This window comes from Lycorma delicatula, chromosome 1 (genome assembly GCF_047948215.1).
Source record: "Lycorma delicatula isolate Av1 chromosome 1, ASM4794821v1, whole genome shotgun sequence".
Lineage (NCBI taxonomy): Eukaryota > Metazoa > Arthropoda > Insecta > Hemiptera > Fulgoridae > Lycorma > Lycorma delicatula.
The window spans coordinates 178,805,181-178,827,434 of record NC_134455.1 but is presented as its reverse complement, the minus strand read 5'-3'; the positions used below and the strand labels follow the sequence as shown (position 1 = coordinate 178,827,434).

The 22,254-nt window shown below is 28.8% G+C and overlaps 2 protein-coding genes across 4 annotated transcripts in view; one reads left to right on the top strand and one right to left on the bottom strand.

Moving 5' to 3' along the window:
* LOC142325976 (uncharacterized) overlaps positions 1-7,193 on the bottom strand; it is a 57,263-nt gene extending 50,070 nt beyond the window's left edge. Inside the window, exons 1-2 of the mRNA XM_075367974.1 lie at positions 6,968-7,193; positions 4,156-4,211 (exon numbers count right to left, since the gene is read on the bottom strand). Of these exons, the coding sequence (XP_075224089.1) occupies positions 4,156-4,211; positions 6,968-7,030 (119 nt within the window). The 5' untranslated portion in view covers positions 7,031-7,193. The remainder of the gene's footprint in view (positions 1-4,155; positions 4,212-6,967) is intronic.
* A 230-nt stretch (positions 7,194-7,423) lies between these two features.
* The window catches only part of Mtl (Rac family small GTPase Mtl), a 51,972-nt gene continuing 37,141 nt past the window's right edge, over positions 7,424-22,254 (top strand). The window contains exons 1-2 of one of the 3 annotated variants that reach the window (XM_075354787.1): positions 7,424-7,515; positions 13,828-13,961. In XM_075354787.1, the coding sequence (XP_075210902.1) occupies positions 13,846-13,961 (116 nt within the window). In that variant the 5' untranslated portion in view covers positions 7,424-7,515; positions 13,828-13,845. The other 2 variants (XM_075354788.1, XM_075354789.1) reach the window with 2 other exon arrangements.

Below are 22,254 nucleotides of genomic sequence, written 5' to 3'. Positions count from 1 at the left end.
ATGCTCATTGAATTATTTAATCTCTTCTAGGCAGTTCATCTATTCCTACAACTATCCCATCTTTCATATTTTTTTACTGCTACAATAACTTCAAATTTTAGGATTTTTGTTCGTACTCCATTCAGATGTACGAAAAGATCTTTTAGCTTTATGTTAAGTAGTCTAATCCCTTCCATCTTTAAAGTATTTTTCTTCCTAAGAAAAGTATTTTGGAAAAACCAGTAAGCAAATAAAAAAAATCAATGAACATGTTGAATAGTCATAACATCGGTTACCATTATTTATGGATTACAAAATTTCTAAGCTTTCTCATTATGTGAGGCAGATCATACACAACATATATACAAGTTATTTTTATTTCCCATTTTTTAACTTTGTATATTTTTTATTATAAAATATTTTTAAAAAATTACATAAAATGACAACAGTTGATAGTTTTTTCATGTGTGTTCTATAAATACTGTTAGAAATACTTGTTTATAATGTTTAATTGATATTTATTTTGATTTCAAACAAAATTATCATCTAGATTAAGATTTTAAGAAATTTTTTTTTCACAGTTTTTATCACTTTCTTGTTTTCCATTTTATTTCAACATTAACTTTTTAGTGAAACTCTTTACATTTTAATAATGTTAAGGATGAATTCAAATTCATAGCAAATACCAAAACTTACCATTTTTAAGGTGTATACAAAAAACTTTTATCAATACAAGATAACAAACTTTACCATAATATATTCAACTGTAATACAGTTGGATTTTCCTGTCATGCTACTTTTTTCTGATGCATGGCTTACACACACAACTTAATTTAAAATATATCAGTGCTCCTTGTGGTGACAGGGGTACAGGGGGTATTGACGCAGTATACCCACTTGGCCACTAGTTTAGAAGATTTTTTGGGCTGGTGGTTGTAATTTTGCAAGAAAATTTTTTCTGCAATTATTTTTTAGTTTTTAAAAAATGTGCCTAAGAAAAATAAACCCTTAATTAGGTAAAATCTCAAAATACTGAGGGTGATCTTGCTCTATAACCTCACCCCCTGGACCTTTTAAGTCGAAAATTTAATAGATCAGTGTCCCATATATAAATGTAATCTGATCAAGTTTGACAAAACTGGTCCAGTAGTTCTGGAGGTATAAGATGATTTAGAGTGTGACACCAAACACATACACATCCAGAAAATTTCCATCTGGTTTTTTGGACTGATTACAACTCTTTCCTTTTCTCAGCTACCTGTATAGCATTGTAGCAGCTATAATGCTATACAGGTAAGTAAAAACATTCTGTTTTAGTAGCCAAAATAATTCTTTATAAAAAAATAAACGTATGTGTCTTTTTTAAAATCATTTCATTAATCTAAATATGTTATGATTCATAATTTTTCATTTATTATAAAACAATGTGTAATATTTTTTGATAAAATAAGTTTTTCTAGCTTTAATAATTAATGTGACTGTTGTTTGTCATTATTCATAATGATTGGTTTGGACTGTAAAACTGGTTTATTTATAGGCATGGTTGGAATCGATTTATTATTAAAAGAAGGTAACCAAATAATGATGTATACCTGTAATCTTTCTAAATTTTTACTTTACTTAAAAGGAGACATGTGCAAGAAGTTGATTATTTGAAGAATTATAATGATTTTTCCAAAATGTACCAATAAGAGTTTCTATTTTCATTCCATCGGAGAACTGTTTGTTACTAGCACTTACCATTTCCAAACTACAAATAACATCCACCTTCTCTTTAATCATATTTGTTGTTCTCTTTTCTTCACAAGTAATAAAAACTGATTTAATAAAATTTTTTTTAAATGTACAAGTCTGTTAAGAAAATAACCAACATTTTTTTAATTACACGACAATGGGGATATTTTGTGACATGTGGTTGGAAGCATTGTGTTCTGCATAACCTCCGCTGTAACATGTTCTTGGATTGCAGATAACTCATTTAATTTTTGTGTTATTGTTAATTGAGTGTAACGTGTTAGTAGCAATTTTCAGCAGCAACAATACAATGTAAAATTTTGCGTGAATCTGGGGAAAAGTTTCACAGAAACATTTAAACTTTTGAAACAAGTCTACAAAGATGATGCTCTGGGTCATACGCAATATTACAAATGGTTTTCAGTCAAATGAGGATGACCCTCGACAGGAAGGCCTTTGATTTCAACTGATGACACCCACATTCAGAAAATCAACAATCTGGTGTGTGCAAATCACCGATTGACTGTCAGAGAACTTGCAGAAGAGGTTAGCTATCAATTGGATCATGCCATGAAATTTTGAATGAAAAATTGAACATGCATCAAGTTGCAACAAAGTATGTTCCTTGTTTGATGACTGAACAGCAGAAAGAACATTGAATGGACATTTGTTGGCAACATCTTAAATAAGCCAATGACAATGAATCTTTCATGCAAAGGATCATAACTGGAGATGAAAGCTGGGTTTACAGCTATGACATCAGACAAAGTTTCAATCATCACAATGGACTGGCAAAGGATCGCCCCAACAAAGCACGTCAGTCTCGTCCAATGTCAAAGTAAGGCTCTCTGTTGTTTTTTTTTTGATTTTAATGGAATTGTGCATTTTGAATTCTTGACTCAAGGTGAAACAGTGAACTGTGCGTATTATCAATGCATTTTACAATGCCCATGAAAAAAATCTGCAAAAAGAGACCAGAGTTGTGGTGAGACAACTCATAGTTCCTTCACCACGACAAGTGCCCACACAACTATGTTTGTCAATTTGTCAGTTTTGTGCCAAAAATCAGATAACTGTCCTTCCTCACCCTCGCTACTTGCCAGACCTGGCTCCTTGTAACTTTTTTTATTTCCAAAATTAAAATCAGTGATGAAAGAACACCGTTTTGAAACTACCAATGACATTAAAGCAAATTTGTCACGGACCTTAAAAGCCATTTCAAATGAAGCTATCTAGGACTGGTTCGTGAAGTGAAAACACTGCAGGAAAAAGTTTGTGAATTGGGGAGGGGAGTACTTTGAAGGGGACAAGAACTAATAATCTGTAAAATTAACAATTAAAATTAAAAAAATAAAGTACGGTTATTTTCTGAACGGAGCTCATATTACGAAAGAAATTTAATATTTCAAATGAGTAACTAAAAACACTGAATATTAATTTAAATAAAATCAGAAGAATAAAAATCTCATAATTAAAAAAACAATCAGGTACAAATAAAACCAACACAATGAACGTGGTAAACTACTTTACAGCAACGACAGAATGGCTCATCTCAATACATGATTTACCTTTGTCGACATCCTTTAATCTGCAAATTCCTATTACATTTTCATCATTCTCTTTTGAAACTGAAATAACATTTTTTAAAAACCTTATTTTTTTGTGCACATATTTCCATTAATATTAATAAACTTGAATATATGCAACTGTATTAACTTCACCAACATCAATGCCACTTACCATGTTGCACCAGTAATTATATTTTCTTTAGAAATTTTATTTTATAAGAAAAACTTAATTTAAATAAATTATGTAAAATGTTTTGATTTGTACTGTACAACAAACCCACTACTATTGGATGAATAAATCAAACCGTATTATGTGATTAAACAAATAGAATGTGCACATAAATTATGCAATAATCTATATCAGTCTGTATCCTAAATATACCAGAATCACTCTATGTAAATAAGAACTGAAGAAATAAGAATATAACATAAGACAAAAAAATATGAGTTTGATTGTAGTAAAATGTACTTTTGTAAAACACAAAAATTAAACACATAAATTGTTTTTATCAACAATCTTCTTGCCTGTTGTTCAAAGTGTGCACTGATTATTAGAGCTTTATTAACAAACCTCTTTCGAAGATTGGGGATTGTAAAATTGTCCATTGTTTAGCGTTGGCTGTAGTTAGGTGTCCATTATTAAAGGGTTTCGCTCTAATTCTAAAACTACTATACAAAAGTAAATTATAGTACATAATAATTAAATCATTACACATCTAACACAAATATACAAACATTCAGAAAGACTCTAGATCTAGAAGTCACAAATAATCAATGATCCGAAACTTGTATACATATAATTACAGTTTGAAAAAACAGAAAGGCAGTCATAAATTAAATAATATAAAAAAATATAAACATTCATAAAGCATACCTTTTGGAAATATTCACATGAATATTAAGATGTCTACTCAGCCACTTATAAGTAACCTGGAAAAAAGGTATGATGATGATGAATTATGAAAAATAAAATAAATATTTTTCAACTAAAAAAAAAACACAAAAAAGCTATCAGTTAGGTCTTACAGTATAATAATTATTTACAATTAGTATAACAATTAATTCACCGTACGAATGATATATATATGTAAATAAACCACAAAGAAAATGAGTAATAAGTAAATTGGATGTCAAACTTTTTTGACACGTTCACTTTTATTCATTTATTAAAATTTTGGAGTGTATGATGGTGTACAGAGGTTAAAAGGGCAAAAGTAAGGGTTTATTACCATTCATTTCTTTCAAATGACTTTTTTTTCTTCAAATAGGCAGTTTTATCAGTATGACTAACTGTATTTTAAATAAAAGTGTAACAAACTTCAAAACTGAATTAAAACACTTTTGACATTCTTCAATAATTTTAACTTTTTAATTGCCACCATATTAAGAATTAAGTTGTTATTTGTCTTTAGTTTGGCCCTGGCTTCAAAAGATTAATGTTTTAATAAAACTAATATTAATTCTTCAATGGAATTTCCAGGGTTGTCAGTGCTGCTTGTCTTGATGTGAAACAAAAGTCTCTTTGGTATATTTCATCATAATTTTTTTTTTCATTTTAGCCACTGTGGATTACACCATTTCAACAAATCCACTTTTTTCAGTTTTTATTTTTCCATATCTCATTCATCATTTCAACATATTTTTCTTTTTTTCTTCGGTTCAGGTATAATTCTTCTGTTACTTTGGTTTTTCCTGATACCTAGTGATATTTTCCAATTTTTTTTCTCAGTATTGAATATTCTTTGATGTTTTCTTTGCTATTTTTAGTTTCTCCATGTCTATTTCAGTTTCTCTGACCCAGCTGTTATTGGTTTTTAGATTTTAAATGCTTAAATAAACAGTATGCCAGTATGTTGGTGTTCATTCTATGCAGGTGGTGACCACAGAAAATGTTTCTTCTTTTTCTGATTATATCTGATTTTTCTCTACGTTCATGTAATATTCATTATTGTATCGTCTTCTTTACTCTTATCTACATTAATGAAATTTAGTTTATTGATTAGACATTTCTTCTTAAATGTCAGATATTCAGCTGCATATACAGCAATGATTGTAGCATATTGTCTTAGTTTAGCATTTATTAATTCATTCATTACATACAACCATTAATACTTTAGGTGAAATGCTGCTTACTGATTAAATGTTTTTTTTCCAAATTTAATACAATTATAAATTTCATATCATTAAATTGTATACAGTGTGGCTTTTATATACCTGTTGTGATCTAATAATTATGTGCATTATGTTTCTACAAGGTGATTTACAAATGTTGATTCATTATTTTGTGTAAAGCTTACAAATGATTTTTGTATGTTTGGGTGAATGTGCATTTAGTCTGCTGTGTGGTACTATTTAATGCAGTCACTACAGTTATAACTAGTAAGAATATAAAAAGATTGCAGTGTTACCACTGAGCGATTTGTTTTATGATACTGTGTATTTTGTTAGTGAATTAGAAAGTACATAAAATCTTTTTGAAAAGTTTACAAAAAATCTGGGCAATTACTTGATCAAGTTCAATTTACCTTAGTACCACAGTACGAGAAGATATGCTAGGGATCCGATAAACACAAGATCAAAATGCCAGAAAGCAGTTTTAAGCAGCGGTTGACCTGTGCAAAGAAAGTCCATGCTTGTTTTATCAATATTTTAATCAATTAGTAATCAGTTTTGCAAGTAACAGCAACCTGTATAGATGGTACTCCATTTTGTGAGAGTTTACAGTTGAGGTGATTCATAACCTAAGTTAGTTTTGTGGAGGGGGCAATTAACCATAAACTAACCTTGAGAGTAATCAAGAGTCAGATTTGGAGACAGCCATTGAAGACGTCAAATGGCACTCTTCATAAGGTGATTTTCCATTGTACACATGACTAACTGAACAGAACATATGATGTAGTTTCTTACTGCAGTGACTATTTCCATTTAAAGATGAATTCAGCCAAGTGTTCTAAAAGGTAGTATTAAGTATTGCCATACCTTGGTAATTTATCCAAACTCTCTTTGTAAAGTCTTACAAAAAAAAAAATTAACATTAACCTCTCTCTCTACAGAATGGATTACCATCTGAACAGGTATCAATAATTCACAAAAGTGACAGCTAATTAACTAGAATACTGATAACATGGCATTGACTTTTTGATCTTGCAAGTATCACCAGCTGTCCAAACTACTTTCTCACATTTACATCTTGCATTTTCCTAACCTGATTTTATGCGTATTATTATAGTAAATTAAAGTATGGAAAAAATTGTAGTTGATCAAATAATTACTCAGAATTATCAAGTTTGATAACTGACAAAGCCAGCCATATTAATCTGTGCAATAGCAATTGTGATAAATTTGTTGTTTTGTTACATTGCCATCAAAAGAGTTTACATGGGTAAAAACATAACAAATTAAACCCACTACCACGCTAGATCTGAGTTTGAATTTTGGGCTATTTTCCTCTTTAATTAATAACCACCACATTAGTGTTATTTAAGTATATATATTTCCATAATTATAAGTCACTGTGGTCTTAATTTCTGGCCATATATGATGTGAACTATTCAAATTTGGTTGTAGATAAAGTAATTGGTAATAACAGTCGCAATGGTAGATCTCAATTATAATTTTTTTAAATCCTTACAATAACTTAGTAAATGTAAATTTGGTAAAATAAATGTATTAGTTAATAACCTTACAATTTTATTTTCTTCGAAGACACATCTTTCAATGATTTCTAACCACTGACACTCCTTTTCCATTATTATAGATTTCAAGAAATATCTATCTAAGATTAATAACTGCTAACAATACTACACAACTGTCAGAACTAAATAAAAAATATCTATCATTACGTAGAACAGCGATCAGTTTAGCAGAGGTAAAACCATAACACCTACTGACGAACTTAACCTATAAATTCAACTATTTTTCCCGGGAAAAGTAACCATATGATTTATAATTGTATAATAAAATCATATTACCACCACGACATTTTCTTGTTATTAAATTCTATTTGATTTATAAAATTGACAAATATAAAGCCGTTTTAAAATTGAACTAGAACTTTAATAAAAATGTTTTGTGTATTGTTTTTTAATATCCAAATTTTAGGTTGTAAAAATATATAAACTTTGATTTAAGAAAAAGGTATGAGTGAAATGGCGGCTGATTGATGTTGCATGTGTGTTCATTAATTTTCTGTTAAAAACATTCTTGATGTAAGAATCTCTGACTGATTAACTGTGTAAGTTTTTAGAGTGATTTTAATTATTATACTATAATAATTTAGTTACTGTTCGCTTCGTTTAAGTGTTTGTTAAACTGCCTTTCGTTCATGTGAGTGCTTAGGAGGCTAGGATCCACCCTACTGTAAATAAATTTGAATTAGTGAATTTGTTTTATTTTTTTAATGACTTTTAATTCTGAGTTGCAGAAAGTGTTAATTTGGAGTAATATTATACTAATAGGTAAATTACCACAAGCTTTTAGTTGTTTATGTTGATATTACTTTTGCTAGCGGTAGCCAACTTATAAATACTCTGAAAAATAGGGTATGTTTATATAAAAAACGTAATTCCCCATAACGTAGATTGCTTATAATTTGATAGTATTACTTGCAGAAAGTTCTTTTTACAAGCAATACACCTTTTTACCCGTGTAAGTATGCAGATTGTCCGCCTCAGATATTGTACAACTTGAAGAAAAAAATTTTCAAAACGTATTGATGTTCATCACCTTAATAAGTGTTAGTAAATTAGAAAATTATTTCTTTCGTTTTGTATTCCTAAACAGGAAGAATGGTTTTACGAAGTGGCCTTGGTTGTTAACATTTCTTTTCGAAATGAGCCAACTTAGTACCTGGTTCTTAACATGTGTAATTAAAAATTACCTAAAGATATTTTAACTATAAAATTATTTTTACATCACAGGAATTAAAAAATTGTAAATAATTTAGCCAGATAGACCTATGATATTTAAAAATTTTGTAAGTAGTAACTAGTAAAAATTAATTGAATTTTAATTCAGTAAGTACATATTTTATTCTGATTGGTAAATACATTGACGAATAATGTATTGTGTAGATAATCTAGTAAGGTATTTGTTAAAATTAATCTTGTTGGAAGGATTACTGAATAGGTTAACAATCATTATTCAACTTTAATCTGTTCATTTGTAGTTGTATTTTACTTAATATTTCACCAATTTATATTTGTTTCTACAAAGTTCTGTTACACTTATTTAAAAAAATTACCAGTGGTAATTTTATTATTCTTAAAAATGACATTTGGATGAAGAATCATATGATAATGCTGTGACATTTTATAGTCAAGTGAAATTAATTATGTATGAAGGTAGTTTTGGGTAATAACTTTTGTAAACTTTAAGATTTGATTTCTTGATTTAGAGATGTTACATATCAAAAGTTAATTTGTAAAAGAAAAGTTTGGAACTAAAAAAAAAAAAGGAAAAAATTCTTATAAGCATAATTCCAGAGTTGAAACAAGGTATTTTTATTTTAAAACCTACATTTTGGCATAGTTAAATGTAAATTTTATTACGAAAGTGATATTTCTGATATAATTTTATGTGGAAAATTGGAATAATTTGATATAAAATCCACTATTCAGTTTTAAGAAATCGTAAAAATAAAATTAATTCAACCATATTTTAATTTGAGTAGCATGATGAGATGTGAGGTGTTAAAAATTATTAATGTCATGCTTTCAGTGTAATAGAATTTGTGCTTTCAAAGGCCCTTCAAAACTAATTAGCTACATCTTCATTGGAATTTCCAAACACATAATGATGCCCATCCTTAAAAGGTTAGAAAACTTAATATTATAATCAAATGAACTCTTATTTAGGCTTTATTTGTTCCTTAATATGTTTTTAATAGATGACATTTTTTTTATATAGTAAAAGATTTAGACTTCCAGGTTTCACTTTTGGTAATGATGTAGTAGATACCTATAACAGAATGTGATTTAGTTAATTTTTCAAAAATCACATCATAAATGATGCTATAAAATATGACTTGTTTACATTTTGACTTAGTACTAATTATCTAGATAGATTTGTACCTAACCTTTTTGATAACATGTAAGTATTGTGGTAAAATATTTAGATAATCGTACTCTTTTAGGAGTTAAGCCAACATCCAGCTATAAAAAATAACATTTTACATGTTCACATTCAAATGTGAACATATAAAATTTATTTATTATTATAAAATGTGTCTTAATCTTTTCACTTTGTAATTAATTGTACACTATACCATCAATTTTTTGGAAAACTAATTTTGATTATATTTTTCAATGTATTGTTGAATGCAATAATAATAAATAAAATGTAAACAACAATTTTTAAAATTATAATGTATGCAAACTTTAAAATAGATGAAACATAGTTAAAAAATAACAATGAAATAAATAGATGAAATACATGGTGAAATTGACGTTCTGAAATAAAACAGAGTACTAGAAAAACATTTGAAGTCTATTAAGAATTATTTTTCATCAAATATTTTTAAAAAACATGAAAAACATTTTGGAAAACTTGCTTCCATTCCTAGTAAAAAAATAAAAAAATTTTATTTATTAAATATGTTTATTATAACTTAAAGTTATAAAGAATTGGATAAAAATACCACTTTAATAAAATAATTATTTAAAACTGTAAAGAAAACAGTATAAAGAATAACTTAAACTTGAAAAAAGCTTAAAGTGTGAACTCCCAAATTCAAAACTCTACACTGATACATTTTAACAATTTGATGAAGTAATAAACATTTATTTTTTTATGTTGTAGTATTTTTTGAACTTTTAAAAGCTCAGTATTTGCAACTGTGCCAACGTTTCAAAAAAAAATCTAAAACCATTAAAACATAATTAATTTTTTTATATCTGTATTTTATTGCTAAATATAAATATTTTTTATGTGTATTTTAATGCTCTAATAAAAATAGAATTTATATGTTACTTATTTTTACTTGCGTTTATTAACTAATGAATACTTAATTTATTACAACTAAAGATTATGAATGATGAAATATTTAAAACAAAATAATGGCAAGAATTAATTTTAGATAGCAAATTTACCAGTTAGGATAGCATTTTTGTTCTAGCTATGATGAGAATAGATTTTATTTATGATAATTGTTTTATAAAAAGATTAAGAAACATTTTTTATTGGGCTTTATTTAATGAAATTGACAGAATATGAAATTAATGGTCAAGAGATAAAATTCAGTGTTTATTATAAGATCTTACCAGATTTACTTATTTGAAATTGAATATAAGAAATGTCAGTCCTGTTGTGAAATATTTACTACTTGAAATTTTACATAATGAAAACTGATGCTGGAATAAATAATTTTCAAGCAATGGGTTTTTAATGACAAAGCTCAGCTCATTACGGAGGTCATGGCACATAGTGAATTTTTTCAGGCTTTGGTTGAAAAGTTTCTATATTGAAAAAATATAATCTCGTCTGAAAAACTTAAAGAAAATATATCAAATGATACCTGTATTACCATGGGGGCAACTTTTCTGAAAAGTTCTCATTTGTAGCCCAAGACAAAATTCAAATTTTCAACTGTTCAAACCTACAAGCCACCTTACCTTACATTAGCACTAGTAGCAAATATAAGAATAAAAAGCCCTTTGAAAAGTTTGCTACCATTTCAATGACTAATGTTGAAAGTGTCACTTTATATTTCTTTCAAGTGAAAAAATACCTGTGATGGAATTGATGATAGACCAAAGAGAGTTGTGACTAAGGCAAGTCTGTAACAGCCATACAGTGGCCAGATTATAACAGCAGAAGACAAGTACAGGTTTTGCTGTGACAATATTTCAGAGATAATTTAATATCTCAATGAAAAAGTACAAGCAAACTTATTAAAACTGGAGAAAAGGTTTATAAGAATATTCCAGAAGTTTATTTATAAGAATATTCCAAAAACCAGATCTTATTGATTCATACCTCTAAGCACAATAGAAATTAAGTGTTATATGTTTTCAAAGTCTGTAGTGTTCAGAGGTTATAGTATTTCATTAATTTCCAAGTATGATACATTTTCATTTCAAATCAAGGTAATCTTATTATGCATTTATAATTGTAAATGGTAAATTGGGAAAATAGGTAATATAAGTGAAGAAGATTGTGACTTGATAAAATTCTTTCACCAGAACTTTAAAGTTGACAGTGTCAAATTTTTAAAGTAGATTTGGCTATCAATCAATACTGTATAAAGAAAATTAATGTCCCTAGAATTTACTTCTGCTACCTTTGTTTTGTTTTTCCCGTTTAGCCTTCGGTAATTACCATTAAGATAATACCTTAGAGGTTGTATGAGTGTAAATGAAGTGTAGTGTAGTCTTGTACAGTCTCAGTCCAACCATTCCTGAGATGTGTGGTTAATGGAAACCCAACCACCAAAGAACACCAGTATCCACAATCTAGTATTCAAATTCATGTAAAAATAACTGATTTTACTAGGACTTAAACGCTGGAATTCTCGACTTGGGAAGACGAGTTCACCATTAGACAGTGGGTTACTTCTTCTACCTGTCACATCTTCAACATCACTAATAAATGATGTACAGAAATGACTTAATTTACTTCATTTTTATCTTAAATAACCACAAAAAGTTAACCACAATGGTTTTAATTTTAAATACAATTCAGTTTAAGTATAAAAATTGACTGCTAATTATTCTACAATTTTAATTTATTTCATATAGTTTAATAATGAAATTTTAGTAGTAAGCCTACAAATAGCAGTAAATGCAATTTCAGATTTATGCTGTAAATATATTGCTAAGTCATAGTGATCAAATTCTATTCTCTTAAACTGGTTAAGTTGGTTGCATGAAAATTTGAGATTTTTGTAATGTGTTCCTTTTGAGTTAATTCATTTTGCAAATTAAAATATTTAGAAGCTTGTAAGAAAATAATATGACTCCCAGGTTTTATACTTTTCCAAGAAGTAGCCTCATAAGAATCCTTTGCCCCAAAAAAATTTAAAAGCAAGTTCATTATTTCTTGAAGCTATTTAGTTAAAAATTTGTTTTTATAATATAAATTTTCAATTCTTTCAATATATGCCAAAACGTGCCAATTAGAAAAGTGTGTTTTATGCAGATTAATGTGGTTTTTGTTTGAACTTTGTCTTGAAAAAAAAGGAAGTTATTATTAAAGTGCCCATAAACCTAAAAAAAAATACAAAATTGGCCAACATGGCTTTATAGAATGTTCACGGCTGTATAATGTCAATAAAATTAATATGTCAATCTTTCTGTTGATTGTATACTATTAAAACAAACACATCTATAAATCATAACTACATTATAATTTGCTATAAGTTTTTGTGTATTGAGAAAATGCAAACATGTGAATACAATAGAAAAATGGAAATTTATCAAGCCTTTAAAAGCAAAAAAAACATTGAGAATTTATTGCTGTAAATTACTTTTATTCAAACATATATGATACTCTTGTAGAAAAGAGATCATTATCAAAGTTAAACAATTTAGAATTACAGTTGAAAGTATTAATTTGATTGAACCAAGAATTACATCTAAAACTCTACATGTGTTGTGGTATAGTTATTTTACATGCAATATTTATTTATCTAATTTTATTAATGTCTTATCGTAAACTCTGATAATGATATAACATAAACTCTAAAATACACAAATATTCACTACAAAAAGATTAAATCTCATGATGGATAAGAAAGTAAAAAATATTAAATATTCAGATGTAATAAAATGCTAATAATTCAAAATTATTAGGATGCAGGTCAGTTCAAATTTTTTTTTCACGTTTTTAACAATAAAATATCCCTTAATTGTGGTAAAATAATAAATGTATAATTATTTTGTTACATGCATTTGTAATAGGTAGAAACTGACAGCAATGCATTACAACTTTCCTGTCATTTGTACAGAAGATAAAATTTGATTCTTTTTTCAAGGATCAATTTGAAAACCATTATTTAACCTTTGAACCTTGCTTATTTGTTTGTTTATTTATCTGTTAGTTTTAATATTTTTGACTAATGAAAAGTAATTTAGTAAAAAGATCCTAGAATGATTTATTACCTTCTTCCTCCTCAGACCTTAGAGAGAAACTATGCTCTTTGACTTCTTTACTGGACCTATAATGCTTTTTTATTTTAAATCCTGAAAATTAATATTTATTTGTTTGTTTTTTGGACAATGAAGAGGGGTGAGGAATGTTTCAAACATATTTTTTTTAATAAGTTTTAAGCTATATCCCTTAAGATCTGTTTTCTATATCAGGAATGCCTCTAGAAGTAGTATCTGTAAATTGAAGAGTGTTAAGCCAAATTTAATAAACCAGTCCCTGTAAATAATGTGAGTTAAGAATGATGCTTACAGCTTTGTTGATGTTGTTAGTAATTAATTGTGGATGATAACCATAGTAATTGATGCAACCTTAAAAAATGTTTATAAGAAACCTAACAAATTATTTATGTTGGTTTTACTTTTTAACTTAGTCATTCTTATTGTCTTGTGATTATTTTTAGGCAATATAATTAGTCAACATGTCATCAGGTCGACCGATCAAGTGTGTTGTAGTTGGAGATGGTACCGTTGGTAAAACATGCATGCTCATTTCTTATACTACAGACAGTTTTCCTGGAGAATATGTTCCCACAGTGTAAGTAAGCTCACTTAACAATAAATTAAATTAAATTACTGACTTGTTTCTTGTTAATCCATTATTAAATTACCTATCTAGTTAAGTTAGTCTTCTCATTCATATGGCAGTTATATTTAAGATCCACTTTTGATATTTGCAATTTTAAACAATTATAAATCCTGCATTGCTAAATATCTAAGTTATGTTCTATAATTAAAACTACAGATGATATTACTAAAAAATTAATAATAAAACAATTTGTGCACAAACTCCCATAAAGCAATAAATTCATTAGTAGCTGCTCGCATATAGGCACTGTGGAACAACAGCATCCCCTATTCCCACTTTATATTATCAATAACATTTAATATATTATCAATAACATTTAATATGAGTCCTTTTTTCTTTAATTCTTTCTTTATACTTGTACAATATATAATCTTTAAGCGTAATGTCAGTAGCCATCCCCCACTTTATGAAAAACATACAAAAATATTTGTATGGAACAAATATTTCCATACGTTCCAGTGACGTGGTGTTTGGCTGTTGTGCGCATGCCCACATCGGAAGCTGCATGCTGGTGGGGGGGGGGGGGACCATTGTCTCTTCTGTAGTGCCCAACCCTGATGTTCTGATGGCAGGTTTTTTTTTTCTACTCTGCGTGTTTATGGAACATTCCTTGTTTGTTTGTTCCCTTTTCTAGTTTAGTTGGTGGAAGGAATATGAAAGTGGTTTAGTTGATTTTCAGTTGGTTTAGTTGATCAGAAGATGCCGGAAAGCAAGGGCTCTTCGATTGCCAAATCTGTCCAAAAACATGCTGGAAGGGCGAAAGAGAAGGTAATTAGTAAAAATTAATTATATATTTATTTCTGTATACAGCAACTTAAATTAAGCACCATTGAACTGTACAGTGTTTTTAAGCGGACATTTTATTAAGTTATTGTCTAAACTTTTTTCTTTTTTTTACTAAAAAAGCTTATCTGTATTTATATTTTATTATTTATTTGGTTAAACTGAATACAGTTATTAAGTACAATGTGCTTAAAAACCATGTACCATATTCTTAAATGTGATAAAGTGTAGAATTGGATTATTATCCTGCTTCCAGCTATTCTATTTAATTCATTAATCAACTAATTTTAGCTATGTGCCACCACTGAAATTCATGAATTAGTTGCAAAACCTGTTTTTTTATTAAGTTTCTTCTTTTGAATCCTAAAATATTTTTTTATGATGCCAAATCTCAATGGAAGTACCTAGTGAATAAGATAATAATCCCCACATGAATAAGATAATTAGCAGTTATTATTATAATGTAATTTTCTGTATTTATTTATTACTAATAATACACAAAATAAAAGAATTTTTAATATTTTTATTACAATGCCTAAAGCATAAACCTTGCCAATCTAGAGAAAACGAGTCCAGTTACACAACATATATCTATTGTTAAGCTTATATAAAAACAAAAATGAATCAATATAAAGTCTTCCAAATCTAGTATATAAAAAACAAAATATGTATTATATAGATATCAGTAGAATATAAAATAATAGATAAAAAAATAGTAATTTACAGCTTCACATATAATTTTGCCTAAATAAATGGGCTTTAAATGAATTAACTGATGGAGCACTAGTAGCAAATTCCAGAAGTTAGTTCCAAAAGTTCACAATATATACATTAAAAAATTACATTTGCATTCATTCATACATCAACTTTCTTAGAATTATTAATATTCACTAACATATTGCATTAACATTTTTTAATAAAACTTTTAAATAATAGCCAATTTTATCATTATATAAACAGTAATTCTTCAGTACACTGTAAAAAATATATTACAGATAATAATCAAGTAAAAAATAAGAAAAATGTTTGAACAAGCCATTAACAAAGTATTAACAGCATTTACTTCTGTTATTAGTCTCTTTTACGGTAAAATAAACTATAAAAAAAAAATCTGTTGTCAATCTAAACCATTTATCTTCATTGAGTATTTAAGTTAAACTTGAAAGAGTTAAAAAATAATATAAGAACTCTTAAATAAACCAGCAAAAAAGATTTTACAGTCTACACCTTCTTTCAAGTGAGAGTATTATTTATTTTTAAAAAAGGGATTTGATCTCTAACATGTTAAGAAAATTTATGCATTTTTTATTGTTAAGCTTTAGATAATTGTCAAATACAAATTATTTCTTTATTTATTTTTTAATGAAATTGGTTTCATACTGTTGATGTTTATTATTTAGATTTTTTTTGTAATAACATCTTTTATTACGTGAAAACAAGCATATGACTGATAAAATAATTTTTTCATTATTTTTGTCAAAGTAGGTAATTTTCTTATTACTCATTGTTGTATTTTATTATTCGTTGATGTTAAATTCAAATACTGGTTATCTGTTATGCAGAAAAATCTTTTGATTATAAAAATTCATAACAACCCATAATAAAAAATATTCAAGATTGGAGAAACAATTTTAAAAAAATTTGATTTTGGGATCATCTATGACTGTGGTTCTCAACCTGGGGAGCACATCTCCCGGGAGGGGACATAGAAGAATTTCAAGGGAGGCATGAGTGTATTTAAAAAAAAATAATAAAAAAGTAAAACTATAATTTACTTAGTTTTGTGGTCACATGTATATTTTCAAAATTATCATAGTTTCTTGTACATTCTTCACAAACACTCAATTATTGTAACATGATACTTGTCATACATCTTACATTGTAAGAGTGCAAGAACGGTTACTCGCTGAGCTGCTTTCCCTTTGTTATTCCTACTCCAGCATCATCCCGCGTCATGCATATCAGTGTCATTAGTTGTGCCAGTGTTGTCAGTCATGTGATTTGTCTCTGTGTGTGAGCATAGCTGTGAGCTGCAATTTTTGTTGTGATTCTTGTCACCTGTGTTGTGTTTTAAATGCATTAAAAGGTGACTGACAATTTGTGTGTTGTAGTAGGACTGAAAATGGCTAAATTACTACAAAAAAAGAGACTATATAGGGAAGACTATATTAAATATGGATTTACCTTCATTGAGAAAAATGGTAGTCATTTACCTCAGTTTGTTACTTGCCATGTTGTTCTGAGTAATGATGCAATGTGGCCTGGGCATTTGACTACATATCATTCTGCTCTGAAAGACAAGCCTACTGACTTATTGCCAAGAAAAACAGTCTTAAACACATGAAACTTGATTCCACTGGAAGTTTTCTAATGGAAAATGATAAAGCTGTTGAAGCTTCTTTCAAAATAGCCTTGTTGATAGCAAACGACAAGAAACCTCATACAATTGGTGAGTCACTTTACTTACTACTTACTACTTGTAGTACTATACTCAGTGAGGACAGCTGTAATACAGTTGCAAATATTTCTCTCTCAAACAACAGTAAAACGCAGAATTGACAAAATGGCTCTGGATTTAAAAAATCAAGTAATTAACTAAAGATCTCCTCTTTCTTTTCTTTGTAATGTGATGAAACAACCGACATTTCAAAACGCACATAGTTATTGTTTTACTGCAGATGAAATATTGTTTTCAAAATCTCTTAAAATGACAGATAAAGCTGTTGATATATTTTCTACTCTTCATACTTTTTTAGCAGCTAATGACCTTCCTTGGGAGAAAGTTATTGGAGTGTGTACTGATGAAGCCCAAGCCATGACAGGAAGCCAATCAGGATTTATAGAATTGGTTAAGAAAAAGAACCCTAAAATAATTGGTTCTCACTGTATCATTCACAGACAAGCTTTAGCTTGTCAGACTCTACCTTGATCACTCAACAGTGTTTTAAACATAGCAATTAAAATTGTAAATCATGTCAAATCCAGGGCTTTGAACACTAGACTCTTTGAGACTTTGTGTCAGGAATTGAACAGTGACCAAGAAACTATTCTTTTTAACACAGAAGTTTGTTAGCTGTCCAAAGGTAATATGCTTGCTAGATTAATTAACTTAAAATCAGAAGTTGAAATTTTTTTGATGACTTCAAGACAGGAAGATCTGTACAACAAGTTTACAGATGATAAATTTTATCTTTTACTTGACATATTTATCAGACTTTTTTGAACCTGAAGCTACAAGTTCAGCAAAACATTCTGAAGACTTATGATACAGGTAAGGGTTTCACAGAAAAGATAGCTCTTTGCAACACTGCCTTCAGAGCCAAATTTTTCATCCTTTCCAAGATTGATCAACCTCCTCAATGATACAAAAAATCTTCCATTACACCTAATAAATGAATTGAAGGACCTTATATCAAGGCATTTGGTAGCACTGAAAAATGAAATTGGAGACTATTTTCCAGATGTTAGTTCAGAGGACTGAGAGTTTAAGTTGACAACAGATCCCTTTAAAATCGACGTGGGGATACTTTCTGATCATATTCAGGAACAGGCAATTGACCTAAAATGTGATTTTCAAGCAAACATGGATGTTGAAGATTTTTGGTTAAGCTACTTTCCTGTTTACCCACAAGTTGCTTTGGAAGCTGTGAAGTTGTTAGTAAAGTTTTCATCCACATATCTTTGTGAATCTGGATTTTCTACATTAGCATACATAAATTCAAAATATCGAGCAAAGCTGGACATCAAAAGTGACCTGAGGTATGCTTTGTCACAGTTACAAACAAATATTCAAAAACTTGCCAAGGACAGAGTGCCAGCACTCTCATTAATGTTGCAAAAGTGACTGATATTACATGCATATCTTTCTCACGTAGATCGTAGATTACCTCAAATAAATTCTTATATAGTTCTATGATTCTCTAATTTCAAAAATTAATCAAATCGTATGCTAATACTAATATGTAGAAAATAAAGTTATGTGTAGTAATATTAAATGATGTGTATAAAATTATCTGAAGTTTAATTTAATAACCAGCTTCAATTAACCTAACCTAACCAGCTTAAGTTTCATATTCCGATTGACCACATATGGTGGTGGTAGTGGTGGGGAGGCATGACCTCACATTAGTGTTCAAAGGGGGGCACAGAACTTGAAAGGTTGAGAACTGCTGATCTATCAAAGATGGTTCCAAAATTCTGTCATTAGAATACACATACCGTTTTCATTGAAGAAAGTAGATTATATCCTCATAGATCATTCATAATGTGTAAATCGTAGTTTACTCCGTATATGTTAAACTTTCAAGAATCGGTAAATGGTGAGGTATTATTAACACTACAATATAGTGGTGCTTATGTTATGTCAAATTCTACTGATGAGCAAAAAGAACGACTCATTGATTTATTAATAGCAGCAAATCAAATTTCATAAACAGCTGGTGAAAAAAATTGACAAACAATAATCAGATATTACAGCTGGTGGGTAATAAAATTTGTGATAAGCCTATTGAATTTAAAAGTGACCATGGTATGTCACACAATCAGTAATGATTGTGTGACAATACATATGTTCAATTGGTTGAAGAGAAAGTATGAACTAGACTACAACAATCTGGAAAAGAGATGTCAAACATTATATTATTGAAAGGAGATATGATAAGGCATTAAAAAAAGATTGCCCCAAATCTGTGGTGTCTAGGAAGAACACGATGAGCACCATAACATCTTGCCAAAAAGCAAAGAGATTTACAGTGTGGAAAAATTCTGTACACATGAACAAAATAAATCTCCCATTCCTAATTTCCAGTGTATCTTAAAAAAATTGCCAAAATGTGATCGTGAATGTTGATGGCTCTAAAATTGGTATCTACTATATAGAAAAAGTATAGTTGAAATTCAGTTTTGAAGTCTTAAAATTTCATGAGTTTCACTTTCTTTACATGTAAAAAATAAGATAAAGAAAAAATAAACTCTGAAAAACAAAAAATGAAGCACATAAATCATTTAACTTCATTAACTAATCCATTTTGCTTACCCATTGCAAAAGAATTTGTAACTCACTATGTTATGAGTTGATGGTCTTTATAAAAAAAAACTTGTTTAATTAAAAAGTTGTGGAAGTTACACCTTATTTTTCTTTTTGGATCATAAATTTACTCTCTGATTATCATTAGCCTCAACATCTATTTTATAAAAACGAATTCCAAGAATTTCACCATCTACTGGCACTTCAACCATATTTGAGGTGAGGGCAGGGGCTTTGCCCATATCTTTTTTTTCTTATTACCAAAGGATTTGATGTGCTTGAGTGGAAATTAGAAACATCAAGAAAATTTTCTATATCATTATAATAAGTGGGTTTTCTTTACAGGTTCTAATGAGGTGTATCCAAGTTACAAGGACAATGAATTTGTATTGTTGGTAATCATTTTATCATGTAGCATTCTACAACAGAATTTACAGAATGAACTCTGGAGATTAGTATGGCTTCACAGAAGAAATTAGTGTTTTTGTTTTTTTTTTAAAGTTTGAAAGATAAAATCCAAGAATAAGCCAATAATGCTAAAATTCCCATTCTGATCACCACAGTAGTTAAACCATATAATTATTTCATGAGTTACTTTATTAAAATGATTATTTGCCCATTATCAGAAGCAGTTTTATTCCTCCCAGTCCTATAGTAGTCTCATTCCACAACAAGGCCTTTTTTATTAACTGTTTCATGAATTAAAATTTATGATCCACAATTTTCTAAGCTAAAATGACTGGATGGTAGAAAGGCTTAGTGTCAGTAGATGTTTTTGTAAATCTAACAAATCGATAGCTTAGTGGTTAAAAAGGTAAAAGTAGCAAAGTCCATTTTTACCTTTTCTTGCAGTACAGTTTAAACGTTTGTTTATTCATGAAAAGTCCAAATATTGTTGAAAACATTTTTAATCTTGGTATTTGCTTTTAATCAGTTTTTTTTTTATTTTCAATCAATGAAATTGATTCAACAAGTGATAACCAACAATTTTACCAGGTAAGAGTGGACTTGGTCACTTTATTCTTGGATACTATTAGGGAACATGAATACACACATTTAAAAAAAAAAATTTAACTTTTTTTTTATTTAAGAAGTTAAAAATATTTTAACAGCCTTGGTAACTAAAAAAAAAATTAATATTTTAACGTAAATTTAAAAAAAATAATTTTCTTTTTATTCAGTCACTTGACAAAACACATCTGCCCTTTGGTTTCTGTTGCAAACTTGATGACACTGGAAGTGTATGATAAAAACTGTCATATTCTTCTAGTATGATTTTGAAAAACAAAATATTAATAAATTCAATTTCTTTTCTATTGAAGTCGCTCTTTCTTGTATAATTTTTGACATTTGTGGGAATATTAGCTAGTACTTTTTTAATACCTTCAGTTCTTTACACTCGCTAGTGTAATCGTAAATAAATAGGTTGTTCCTTCCTTTTTTCAAATTTCATTGTTTTAATCTTTAACCACATTATTTGATTGTCCTCTAAAACTTTATTGTGAATAATTTTTGTTTCTAAATCTTGTAACGTCTAGAAAATCACCAAATCTGAATTCTTTTGTGATATAGGGACCTCCCATCCTATTTTTGTTTTGTTTTGATCTGGCTACAGCAAAGATATTCAGCCAGTTTTGCATGATATAGACTGGAGTATTTCTTTTGGCTGACTACGGCATTATGTATGGAGCCTCCCTCCATGTAAGTGTGTCCCTTTTCAAAACACTTGTGTTCAATTATCATGAATCTAAATTTTTAATCACAAACAAGAATAATGCAGCAGCAAACTAACCACTTTCAGTTTTTTTCATTGTAGGTATCTTTTTCTTTCTTTTTCCTGTTTAGCCTCTGGTAACTATCGTTTAGATAATACTTCAGAGGATGAATGAGGATGATATGTATGAGTGTGAATGAAGTGTATAGTCTTGTACATTCTCAGTTCGACCATACCTGAGATGTGTGGTTAATTGAAACCCAACTAGCAAAGAACACCGGTATCCACGATCTAGTATTCAAGTCCGTGTAAAAATAGCTGGTTTTACTAGGACTTGAACGCTAGAACTCTCGACTTCCAAATCAGCTGATTTGGGAAGACGCGTTCGTAGTAAGACTTAAAAAAAAATGGTTAAAATATATGCATTAAATAAAAAGACAGCTATTTTGGGGCAATTTTTTTTTTAAATTGTGAGAAGCATGCATGTACTATAAAAGGGGGTTGTTTGTAAAATTTTGAGAAAATTGACCACAAAAACTATCTACCCTACCCTCTGGAGATTTAGACCCAGAAATTTTACCAACTTATTACCCAGTATACACAAGTGTACAAAATTTCATCAAAATCTGTTTTTGTGGTCAAAATTTATTAAAGTTCAACTTGTATAAACAACATTAGCCCCCCCTAACTTTTTTTGTTTTATGAGGTTCCTGGCTCAT